General features: G+C 46.4%; 1 protein-coding gene across 1 annotated transcript; it reads right to left on the bottom strand.

Moving 5' to 3' along the window:
* Positions 1-11037: 11037 nt before the first annotated feature.
* LOC136484723 (ethylene-responsive transcription factor ERF022-like) lies at positions 11038-12009 on the bottom strand. Its single transcript, XM_066481665.1, has one exon. The coding sequence runs from the start codon at positions 11883-11885 to the stop codon at positions 11265-11267; it is 621 nt and encodes a 206-aa protein (XP_066337762.1). The 5' UTR covers positions 11886-12009; the 3' UTR covers positions 11038-11264.
* Positions 12010-13151: the final 1142 nt, after the last annotated feature.

Genomic DNA, 13151 nt, shown 5'->3' with positions numbered 1-13151 from the left:
TGCATCAGGGCATTGAGAAGCCAGAGCTGTAAGCGAGTCAGGCCCTCCCTGTATCCCAACCTGGGAAGCAGTGTCCTCCTGATAATGGCCTCTAGCACTCTCGCTGTAGGAGTCAAGTCACTGGGGTTCCTGCTCGACCCCTCACTAAAGGGCTCCTTGAAGCAATGTCGCACTAAATCTGTAGGAGGCACCAACCCTCCATGAGGACGCCTGGGAGGCTCCTGCTGTCCATAACAAACCTCATGCATCCTGACAGGCTGATCCTGTAGCCTCAGTATCTCTCTAGCCCTCCCACTCGTCACTCTGTAGTCTCTGCCTCTGAAAGCAAAGTGAATAAATCTGTGATGTGGATCGATGAAGAGTGAAGCATAAAACTGACGAACCCAAGATGGTACATATATTCCAGTCCGTCCAATCAAATCTGTCAACCCTGGCAAATATGATAAGTAAGGCTGAATGTGCTCTCCGGCTGCTGCCACAATAGACTCTATGCGGCAGACTCACTGAGATCTGAACACTGCCCCACTGTTGAGATAAGCATTGTAGAAATCTTCCTGCAGTGGCGTGTAGAAACCCTCAGCTGCTCTCTCATCCCTCCTCGGAGGAAACCAAACCTCAAACTCTACAAATTGCAGCTGCTGAACCTGTCTGGCCGTGGCGGCCCTCAAGTCGAGATGCACCACTGGAGGTGGACCCTATGGTCTAGGTGGTGGACGTGATCCCCTCCGTTGTGTCGGCGGCCTCGGCGAGACTAATACACGGGTCCGTCCAGAGCGGCGAAGCTGGGGTGCTAGCTCTATCCCCTCGGCCTCCTAGGTCTGCTGTGCCTACTTGCCCTCCTGAGTCTGCTGAACCGGCTCCTGCTCTGCTGACTGACCCTCCTCAATGGCAACCCGTCGTCCTACAAACGTGGCAGTCCCAGCTGGACTACCGTGATGACACTCAACCTCCTCAAGCGCAGCTCTCACTGCTGGTGAAACCGGCTAATCTGCAATGACAACTCCGCTGCGGGCACCGCCTCTCTCAGCACGCTCTGCGGCCTCTGCAACAGCTGCGGCTCTCACTGTCTCTACGTCGGGGTACTTGCGCTTCTTGGATGTCACCTGCTTGGTTGACTTGCCCTTCGATCCAGCAGGCTGGTGAGGTGGGGGCCTCTGATCATCATCACCTGGGCCACCACCGACATTCTTGGTGCGAGCCATCTGATCTGACAAGAGGGTGAACTGCCGCTGATGAAGATCAATAGACAAACTGACACTCCCGAGGCTTTGCCTCGATCCTTACTCGCGAGCTTGGCTCTGAGTTGACTGCCAACTGCCATAAGAACTACAACGGAACCGACTCGCTACACGATAGAATAGATGGATATACGAATAAATACAATATATCTAATAGATGCGAAAACCTAGGAAGCAAGCAATGTAGGTACGAAATTGAGACGATGGGCAAGCTACCTGACGATCCAGCGATCCGAGAAAAGGAAAGGTGTCACGCGGAGGAACCCTCGGAACCGGCAGGGGCTTGGGTTTTCAAAGCTCTGCGAAGAATTGGCCGTGGATCAGTGAAAATGACGAAATTCGGGTTGCTGTGCAAAAGATGGGTAACCTGATGAATCGGCAGAAAAAGGATCTTACCAAGGGTTAGGGCTAGATTGCATGAGCAGCAAGAAGACCGGAGGCGCCGGATTCACGGGCAAAACATCGGCTTGGTCGATCCGCGAGAGGCGCGCGGCAAGGTTCGGCAGCGGGCTGTGGTGGCGCGGAGGCGAGCGAGGCAAGGGAAGGCATGGTGAACGTTCGTGGCTGGGGCACGGAGCTCGGCTGCGGGCTCGACTGCGGTGGCGCAGCGTGCTGGGCAGCGGCGTTGGCGTGGGTGAGCAGCAGCGGCGACCTGGCGGCGGCACGGGCTAGGATGGGATTCGGCGGCGCGGGTTAGGTCAAAAAGAAAGAACTCGAAGGCAGCGGTTATATGAGGGTCCCAAACGCGACAGAGAAGGAAACAGAGAAAAGAGTCCTGAAGCCGCGCGAGATCCACTGACCGGACGCTCCGGTGGTAGCGACCGGACGCTACCACCCAGTGCCCGGTCGATTCCAGAGAGGTCCAAATCCTCTGGAATCGGGACCGGACGCATCCGGTGGTCCATGACCGGACGCAGGCAGGGTCCGGTCAATACAACCTATTCTTCCTTCGATCGACCAGACGCTGGATCCCCTCCTGACCAGACGCACAAACGCAGCGTCCGGTCACTCCTTCGGCAGCAGTTCACCTCCTGTGAACTGACCGGATGCTGGACAGCAGCGTCCAGTGCAGCGTCCGGTGCACTTTTTCCGGCAAATCTTCAACCTTCCTTCGCACTGCCTGTTCCCAATCAAGTCCCAACTTGACTAAGACTCAAATAAACACCAATTGGGACTGATATGAGTGACCTCTCTCAAACCCTCATATTTTTCAAAATATTTTGCCTTAGGCTATTATTCTTTTTAAGAAAATAGGCGATAAATGGGCAAATGGAACAAAACGACAACTCAACATTCATGCATATGCAATACTTGTAAGTAGATCTAGTTGCTTGTCAAGTTTGATCCAAGGTTAAGCTTCTTCACACGCTTTTCAGCGGTTATCTTAACCATGTTAGACAAGCCCTATATGCATTGCGACAGATTTAAACATGTTGTATATTACAATGAATGCAGGGGACAACACAAGCTCAATTTTTAGTAAAGTTGCTAAAATCAAGTACATTGAGCTCATTCCGCAATCTACAAAAAGTAGCCTCATCTAGCGGTTTAGTGAAGATATCCGCTAATTGATCTTCGGTTCTTACACCTAGTGAAATATCATTTTTAGCAACATGATCTCTTAGAAAGTGATGGCGGATATCTATGTGCTTGGTGCGAGAGTGTTGAACTGGATTATTTGCAAGTTTTACCGCACTTTCATTGTCGCATAAAAGAGGTACCTTTTCTAGAACTACACCGTAGTCTAGCAAAGTTTGTTTCATGTATAGTATTTGTGCACAACAAGCACCCGCGGCAATGTATTCCGCTTCGGCGGTGGACAAAGCCACACTATTTTGTTTCTTGGAGGACCAAGACACAAGTGATCTACCAAGCAAATGGCACCCTCCGGATGTGCTCTTTCTATCAACTTTGCAACTGGCATAATCCGAATCGGAATAGCCAACTAATTCAAAAATAGCTCCTTTGGGATACCAAAGGCCAATGCTTGGTGTGTGCTTAAGATACCTAAGGATTCTTTTTACGGCAATTAAATGTGTTTCCTTAGGACTAGCTTGAAATCTAGCACACATACATACACTAAACATGATGTCGGGCCTAGATGTGGTTAAATACAACAAGCTACCAATCATAGAACGGTAGAGAGTATGATCAACCGGGTTACCTCCCTCATCTAGGTCGAGATGTCCATTAGTAGGCATTGGGGTCTTGATTGGCTTACATTCATCCATCTTGAATCTCTTGAGAAGATCTTTAGTGTATTTCTCTTGAGAGATGAAGATGCCTTCTTTCATTTGCTTGACTTGAAAACCAAGAAAGAATGTAAGCTCACCAATCATGGACATCTCGAACTCCTTTAACATCAATTCACCAAATTCTTTGCATGAGTCTTCATTTGATGATCCAAAGATGATATCATCAACATATACTTGACAAATGAAGATATGCCCATTAAGCTTCTTGGTGAATAGTGTGGTGTCAACCTTCCCAATGGTGAGCCCTTCTCAATGAGGAAGTCCCGAAGGCGCTCATACCAAGCTCTTGGGGCTTGCTTAAGCCCATATAGTGTCTTGGACAACCTATAAACATGATTAGGATATCTAGGGTCTTCAAACCCGGGAGGTTGATCAACATAGACTAGTTCATTAATAAAGCCATTTAAAAATGCATTTTTCACATCCATTTGATATAGTTTCATTTCATGATGTGATGCATATGCAAGTAGGATACGAATGGCTTCTAATCTTGCAACCGGTGCAAAGGTCTCTCCAAAATCCAAGCCTTCAACTTGAGAGAACCCCTTTGCAACTAGTCTTGCCTTGTTCCTCACAACAACACCTTGATCATCTTGCTTATTGCGGAACACCCACTTTGTTCCAATGACTCTTGCACCTTTTGGTCGCTCTTCAAGAGTCCAAACTTCATTGCGAGTGAAGTTGTTCAACTCTTCATGCATGGCATTGATCCAATCCGGATCTTTAAGAGCTTCTTCTACCTTGGTAGGCTCATAGCAAGAGACAAAAGAGTGATGAGCAATAAATGAAGTAAGTTTTTGAGATCGAGTCATTACACCCTTTGATGGACTCCCTGTGATGAGATCTTGTGGATGATCTTGTAGGAGAGGTGTATTTCTTCTATTAACCACTTGAGGAGGAGGTTGTGGAGCATCAATATCTTATGCTTGTACTACCATTTGCTCATGGGAGATATGAGTATCTTCATTTTCTACTCTCCCATCTTTTTTACCATCTTGTGGTACATTTGATGAAGAAGGTTGGTTAATGACTTGTACATCATCTTCATCATCTTTTGGCTTGATGTCTCCCACCGGAATATTCTTCATAGCCTCTCTCAACGGTTCATCACCTACATCATCAAGATTCTCATGTGCTCCTTGGGAGCCGTTAGATTCATCAAATTCCACATCATATGTTTCTTCAACCAAGCCGGTGGCATGATTAAATACTCTATATGCTTTGGACTTCAATGAGTAACCAACAAGAAAACCTATATCACAACGTCTTTGAAACTTCCCTAGGTGTTGCTGCTTCTTGTAGATATAGCATTTGCAACCAAACACCCTAAAGAATGAGACGTCCGGCTTCTTCCCATTGAGCAACTCATAAGGTGTCTTGCCAAGGAACTTTTGAAGGAATAGGCGATTGGATGCATAACATGCGGTGTTGATTGCTTCCGCCCATAGAGCTTCGGGGGTGTTGTACTCATTTAGCATTGTCCTTACAAGAGTGATCAAAGTCCGATTCTTCCTCTCAACTACACCATTTTATTGAGGAGTATAAGTTGCGGAGACTTCATGTTTGATTCCAACTTCATCACAATAAGCTTCTATGTTTGTGTTGTCAAACTCTTTGCCATTGTCACTTCTTATCTTCTTGAGCTTCACTTCAAATTTATTTTGAGCTCTTGGCAAACTTCTTGAAGCAAGATGCAACTTTGGATTTGTCATGAAGGAAGAACACCCATGTATACCTTGAATAGTCATCCACAATCACAAGACAATAGAGATTTTCTCCCAAACTTTTATATGTTGTTGGTCCAAATAAATCCATGTGTAGGAGTTCTAGCACTCTTGTGGTTGACATGAAAGCTTTGGTTGGATGAGTGTTTGCAACTTGCTTGCCGGCTTGACATGCACTACAAAGCTTGTCCTTCTCAAACTTCACATCCTTCAACCCTCTCACCAAATCATTCTTCATAAGCTTCTTGAGTGAGCTCATCCCAACATGAGCAAGTCTTCTATGCCATAGCCACCCAAGTGTTGTTTTGGTGAATAGGTAAGTCTTCAAGTTGGCATCTTCGGAGGTGAAGTCAACTAGATATAAGTTGTTGTATCTAAATCCATTGAATATCACTTGATTGTCATCTACCTTGGATACAACAACCTCCTTCTCGGTGAATAAGCATTGAAAGCCAAGATCACACAATTGCCCAACGGATAGCAAGTTGAAGCTCAATGAAGCAACATAGAGCACATTGGAGATGGAATGATCATTTGATATTGCCACTTTGCCCAATCCTTTAACCTTGCCCTTTGAATTATCTCCAAATGTTATTTTCTCTTGTCCATCTACCTCTTCATCTAGTGAGGTGAACATACAAGGATCACCAGTCATATGTTGAGTGCAACCACTATCAATAACCCAATGACTTCCACCGGTCTTGTAGTTCACCTACACACAAGAGATTCAAGCTTTAGGGATCCAAACTTGTTGAGGGCCCTTCACCTTCTCAACAAGTGACTTAGCCACCCAAATCTTCTTAGGCCTACTCTTGTTGGGGGGTCCTAAGAACATAACTTTCATCTTTCCACTGGAATCTTTTCTAAGCATGTAGTGAGCATTGAAAGCAAAGGGTCTAGCATGCTTGGGCAAGGGTTGTGGTGGTGGAGTTTGACACTCATGAGCAAAGTGGCCTTCTTGTCCACACTCAAAACATCTCTTTGGCTTTGGCTTTGGCTTTGGCTTTGATAGTTGGTGTTGAGCTTGGGCCTTCATCTTCTCTACACTTGCCATATATCCAATGCCACTTCTATCCATCTTCATGACGGTATTCATGAGTAGCTCACTTTGGAGATGCTTGCCTCTAGCAAACTTGCTCAATCCCACCTTAAGACGCTCTTTCTCCATCTTGAGCTTCTTGTTCTCTTCCTTGAGAATATCATTGTTCTTCTCTTCATTGAGTTTCTTGTTTTCTTCTTTGAGCTTCTCATTCTCAAGGATCAACTCTTTGTCATGATCAAGAGTTTCTAGCACAATGGTGTTGTGACTTTTCATCTCTTTAAGATCTTTCATGAGCTTCTCATTGTCACTCTTGAGCTTGACATACTCATCATAGTCATTGCACTCAACCACTTGCTTGCCTTTGCTACTAGATCCATGCTCAATGCTTTCATCAATTAAATCATCACATGAAGTAGCTATATCAATCTTGACAATATGGTTAGTAGCATCATGTGGCTCATTTGGTAAAAATTCTTGAGCAATAACAAGAGTATCATGATTAATCTTAAGAGTAGTGTATTCATCTTTTAGCTTGTTGTGGCTAGTGATGAGTTCATTGTGCACCCACTCAAGTTTATCATGTTTATCTTTGAGCTCTTTCTTGGAGGATTTGAGCTCCTTGAGTTTGGATGATATAGCATCATTAGTTTCTCGAAGCTCATCATTAGCCTTTTCCAATGTATCACACTTAGCTAAGAGTGAATCATTTTTAGCATCAAGCTTTTCATTTGTAGCTCTACTCTTTCTAATGATCTTAGTGTATTTTCTTAATATTTTGACAAGATCATCATGTGTAGGTGAGTCATCATCATCGCTATCGCTATCATCATCACTAGCATGTTCATCATCACTACTATCATCACTCTTAGTTACCTTGCGTTCACCTTTGGCCATAAGGCATAGGTGTGTAGAGGATGATGACAATGATGGCGGTGAAGATGCAAGATCAATAGCAATGGCGGCCACCTTTTCATCGTCACTATCATCATCGGATGATCCACTTGATGAATCAATGTCCGTGAGCCAATCACCGACAATGTAGGCCTTTCCACCTTTCTTCTTCTTGTAGAAGTCCCTCTTTTTGCCATCTCTCTTCTTGTATGGCTTGTTCTTTTTCTTCTCATCTTCATCTTCATTGCTTGAGTCATCTTTCTTGCCCTTGTTCTTGTTCTTGAACTTGTCTTTCTTGGGCTTTGTACATTGATGAGCTAGATGGCCAAGTTTGCCAGAATTGTAGCAATCCATCTCGGAGATTGGCTTTCTTCTTGAGCTAGTGAAGAACTTCTTCTTCTTTCCGTCAAACTTGATGCCACTCTTGTTTAGTCTTTTTAGCATCTTGGCGGTCTTCTTCACCATGAGAGCAAGGCTTTCTTCATCATCTTCATCACTTGAGCTCTCATACTCAAGTCTTGCTTTGCCCTTATCTTGGCTAGCTTTGAATGCTAAGTTCTTCTCTTTCTTCTTTGTAGAGGATGAGCCATCTTGTGGGGTGATGTGCATGTACATCTCATGAGCATTGATCTTTCCCAAGATTTGTGTCGGTGTAGCGGTGGAAAGATCACCTTGGTGTAGCACGGTCACAATATGGCCATATTTGTCAATGGGGAGGACACTCAAGATCTTTCTCACAACGTCGGATGGCGACATTTGAGTAAGTCCAAGCCCATTGACTTCCTCTACAAGAACATTCAAACGTGAATACATCTCATTAGCACATTCTTTGGGAAGCATCTCAAATGAATTTAGCTTTTTAATCACAAGATGATAGCGTTCCTCACGCTCACTCTTAGTTCCCTCATGGAGCGCACAAACGTCCGACCATAGTGCATGGACGTCTTTGTGGTTCCTTACGCGGTTGAACATATCTTTGCAAAGACCTCTAAAGATGGTGTTGCGAGCCTTTGCATTCCATTTTTCATAGTTCACTTCATCGCCTTGAAGTTGTGCGGGATTCTTAGGTGTTGGGAACCCTTGAGAGGCGGCTCTAAGTATTCCAACGTCTAGAGCTTCTAGGTATGCCTCCATGCGAATTTTTCAATATGGAAAATCATCCCCCTCGAAGATAGGAGGAGGTCCATCCCTGTGAGACATCTTACTCTAAGCGGTTAGGCTTAAAACGTGAGCACGAGGCTCTGATACCAATTGAAAGGATCAAGATGCCCAAGAGGGGGGGTGAATTGGGCTAATTCTAAAATTCCTTGCAATAATCAAATCCTACGGATAGCCCAATTAACCCCTTGTGCCTAGAAAAGTGTTTCTATCAAATTAACGCACAAAAGACTTGCAACCTATGTTCCAAGCTTACTCTAGCATGGCAATTCTATGAATGTAAAGACAAGTATTGAATTGCTCAAAGTAAATACTTAAAGTAAATGCTCAAAGTAAATGGAGAGAGGAACGCGGCGATGTTTTGCCGAGGTATCGGAGAGTCGCCACTCCCCACTAGTCCTCGTTGGAGCACCCGCGCGAGGGTGTAGCTCCCCCTTGATCCGCGCAAGGATCAAGTGCTCTCTACAGGTTGATTCTTCGACACTCCGTCGCGGCGAATCACCCAAAGCCGCTCACAACTTGAGTTGGGTCACCCACAAGCTCCATCGGGTGAACACCAAGCTCCCAATCACCACCAAGCCGTCTAGGTGATGGCGATCACTAAGAGTAACAAGCATGAACTCTCACTAGACCACTCGAAGCCTAATGAGAAGATGGATGCACACTTGTCTACTCTTGATTCACTAATGAGGTTTCACTCTTGGATTCTCAAATCACAAACACCTCACTAGGACCTTGCTCTTCTTGGCACTCACAAACGTGTTTCTCAGCTGTTTGAATGAGCAAAAGTGACTCCACACACGAGTGGAGCTTCAATTTATAAGACAGCCTGAAAAACGAACCGTTATGAGCTTCTGCGGGGAGACCGGACGCTCCGGTCATGCTGACCGGACGCTCCGGTCAGTTCAACCCGCGCAATAGTTTTTAAGTGATGATCGGACGATGTTAGGGTCCGATCAGTAATGACCGGACGCGTCCGGTCGCTCTTGGATGCTTACTGTACTCGACCGGACGCTGGATACTCAGGGTCCGGTCAGTATTGACCGGACGCGTCCGGTCACACTTTCTCAAGTCTGGACTCTTACTGGAGTCGACCGGACGCTGGCCCTCAGCGTCCGGTCACATTGACCTTCCAGCGTCCGGTTACACCAGACTTGTTCTCCTCGGTCAAATGAACTGACCGGACCCTGCGGCCAGCGTCCGGTCGCACTAGAGCCAGCGTCCGGTTAGTATTTGACCCTCCATTCACTTTCAACTCTCGATCATTTGTGAATGAAGTTTGCTCCATGGGATCAAAAGGCTTCGTAGGAGCTACCTAGAGCTAGTTTTAACAAGTGTACACCACACCTAACTCACTAGACTCAACTAGGTCAAGCTACCCGTCCATACCCCCCTTAATAGTACGGCCAAAGGAAAAATAAAGTCCTAAACTACTCTAAGTGTCTCTCCAACTCCAATCGACACTTAGAACTAGTCATCCTTAACCTTGTCGTCCATCCTTTAAAACCAGAAACGATTTCCAACGAGGGGGCATGACAACTTTGATTGCCCAATCGATCTTCATTACCATGACCTAACTTAATTGCCTCTGCAAAACACACGTTAGTCATAGTAATCTCGTATTGTCATTAATCACCGAAACCCAACTAGGGGCCTAGATGCTTTCACACTCAATACCATGAATATCATTTTTTGAATCATTAAATTCCATTATTCGATGCACGTGCAGTTCAAATTTGCATTTTCCAAAAAAAAATCAATTAAATGAAATAAATTAAATAAATATAGTAAACAGTTCGAGAAATGTACCAAATTTTGACATGGAGTACCAAGTACTGTAAGATGACTACAGAAAAAGTTTGGAGGTCAAAATACAAAAAAATTGGTTTGCCGAGTGTCATCTTTTGACACTCGGCAAATATGATATTTGCCGAGTGCCGGATGGTAGGCACTCGGCCTTTGCCGAGTGCCAGATGGTAGGCACTCGGCAAAGTGTTCCCTTTGCCGAGTGTTTGTGAGGACACTCGGCAAAGAGCGTGCTAATTTTTTAAAAAAATGTTTGCCGAGTGCCTCTCCGCCCGGCACTCGGCAAAGTGGTAATTTTGTTTTTTTTAAATATGGAGTGTGGTTTAGGGTTTAGATTTTTTTAAAAAAGGAAAAAATCTTTGCCGAGTGCCCCGATCTGGCACTCGGCAAACCGGCAGCCCTAGTCCTTTGCCGAGTGTCAGGGTCTGGCACTCGGCAAAGAAGTGGTTTGCCGAGTGCCTACCCGCTGACACTCGGCAAACCTGGACGGCAGGCGGCGGTCGTTACCTGACGCCGTTTTTTGCCGAGCGCCAAAGTTTGCCGAGTGCCTGACACTCGACAAAAAGGGCATTTGCCGAGTGTCTGTCTTTGCCGAGTGCCTGACACTCGGCAAAGCCTTCTTTGCCGAGTGTATATCTTTGCCGAGTGCGGCACTCGGCAAAATAGCTCTTTGCCGAGTACCTGATTTTTAGCCCTCGGCAAAGAAAGTTGCACTCGGCAAAGACCCTGTTTCCCGTAGTGTGTCCATGCCACTGCAACCAGAGAGACTCTCAATGTAAACATATATATTCTTTTGCAATTGCATTTCAACTTGTCATCCATGAGAGGGGACAGAAAGAATTACATCGTGCTTGTTGTATTTTTACCCACGTGAATTGCACGTGCTAGCTAGCTAGACCTTCTTTGCTAACTATACCAAGAAATTGCACACTGACAGGACCATAGATCTTCAGAAACAAAGAAAACTAAAGGATCATCCTCAGAACATTCTTAACCATGTTTATGCTCTCTAGAGTACCTCATTGACCTATCACCTATATGGTGGTTCTGGGAAGAAGATTCATTAATCGATGGATTCTAGCAGTATTTCACACCTCTAAAAACCAAAGGATGTGAAGGTGCATCTTCCAGTGGGGCCTGGCCCCCGGGATTAGCAGTTCCAGACAGGTTGGTCCCAGAGATTGCCCTGGGCCCACTCGTCATTGTCCGCCATACTGCCCTCCCATACAGGTGGGGCCATGAGCATGGCCTCGGCCAGCTCAGCCCACATCTTGGGCGACTGATCTGCCGCCAGCTCGTCGTCGGCTCCAAGTCCAAGCAAGGCGTCCCACGCCACGTCGTCGTCGCCGGCCAGCTGCGGCTCCGGGCTGCTGCCGGTGTCACTGCCGCCGTAGCAGCAGCCGGCCTCGCCGGCGCCGGCCTGCATCTGCATTACGACGAGGTCGGGCCTGAACCGGACCTGGGCCGCGGCCTCGAGCGCGGCGGCGCGGACGTCGTCGGGTTCGGCCGTGGCCGGGCGGCGGAAGCGGTGGACGAGCTCCGGGAAGTTGAGCCGCGCCTCGCGGCCGCGCAGGCGCAGCGCGGCCACGTCGTGCGCCACCGCGGCCATCTCCGGCGACTCGAAACTGCCCAGCCAGATGCGCGTCTTCTTGCCGGGCTCTCTGATCTCCGACACCCACTTCCCCCACTTCCTCTTCCTCACGCCACGGTACTGTCCTCCGGCCACCTCCCCGGCCGCGAAGCCGGCAGCGTTATCGAGCACAACCTCCATTTTAGGGATGAGCTGATGAAGTTACAGTGACCAAACTAGCGGCAACGCGCAAGCAAGCTAGCTAGCTTGAGCTCTGTGTTGACAAATAAATGTAGACTATGGATCGATGCGATGTTGCAGTGAGATGAAATGTTTGTTCGTGCTGGGAGTGGGAGGTGCATGCGTGCATGTATATATAGGGACTTAGGGAGGGAGACGAGGAGAGGGGGAGCTGAGTGAGGTGTGAAGTGAAGATGGCATGGGTGCATGCATATGGGGAGGAGGAGGACAAGCGAGGTGATGTTCGACCTGGGTGGAGACAGCTGGAGCCTAATACGTGTCCTTTTCCAGGATTTCTTTTTGTTCACATATATGTTTTTTTTTATTTATTGGATACAAAAACATCAGAGGGGAAGATTGTGCTGGTGCATTATCCACCGCCACAAGGATATCAGTCATCAGAGATGTTGGTTCGCTTTAGTGCGGGGGAGCTGAGGGAGCTTCCTGGATACTGCAAGGGCTTTTGGTTTTGGAGGTCAGCTTGGACGATGTAGCAGTGTACTTGTCGTCTTCATTATTTGTGGCAACCTGGATTTTATATATTTGGAGCTGTGGCAGTTGGGTTTTATGTCTCTCGCTAACTAAATTATTAGTGCTAACACGTTTACATTTTTATTTGTAGATCGAAATAGTTATGTGCGGGTAGTAAAAATTGTATCATAGCAGCTAGCATGTGTCTAAATGATGTTGGGCTATGCTAAAATACTCTAATTACTCCATAGGAGGTAAGATGTCAGATAAATCCGAACCTTTGAATTTTGGGAGAGATAATATATACTAATAACAAAGTGAAGGTAAAAGGAGAAATAACGCGAACCGGTTAGTTGGGTTCCTTGTGCTGAACCTACCCATTCAGGTTCAAGTCCTCGACTTGACACGGGTACTCGTATTTTCCTGGATTTGTTTTAGGTTTTAACAACGCTATGCTTTCAGTGGTAGGCGACCTGTGGTGACTTCGTGAATCTCGAGATCTGCCGCTTCAGTCTTTCAGAGGTGCTCATAGGGGTAGGGTATGCATACGTGTATTCATAGGGGTGAGTGTGTTTGCGTATTGTGGATGTCTACGCTGTAATGTGTAATTCTAAAAATAAAAAAATAACCAATTGCCCTAAAATAACAGGCTCCAGAGTGGAAAAAATTATTCCAGCCGCACGTGTGTTCATAGGGGTGAGTGTGCTTGCGTATTGTGGATGTCTACGTTGTAATATGTAATTCTAAAAAGAAAAA

Source organism: Miscanthus floridulus, chromosome 10 (genome assembly GCF_019320115.1).
Source record: "Miscanthus floridulus cultivar M001 chromosome 10, ASM1932011v1, whole genome shotgun sequence".
In the NCBI taxonomy this organism is placed as follows: Eukaryota; Viridiplantae; Streptophyta; class Magnoliopsida; order Poales; family Poaceae; genus Miscanthus; species Miscanthus floridulus.
Note: the sequence above shows the minus strand (reverse complement) of the source record. Positions and strands in the feature narration are given on the sequence as shown.

Excerpts from the sequence above, each read along its gene's own strand:
- LOC136484723 (XM_066481665.1), bottom strand. The coding sequence starts at position 11,885 with ATGGAGGTTGTGCTCGATAACGCTGCCGGCTTCGCGGCCGGGGAGGTG.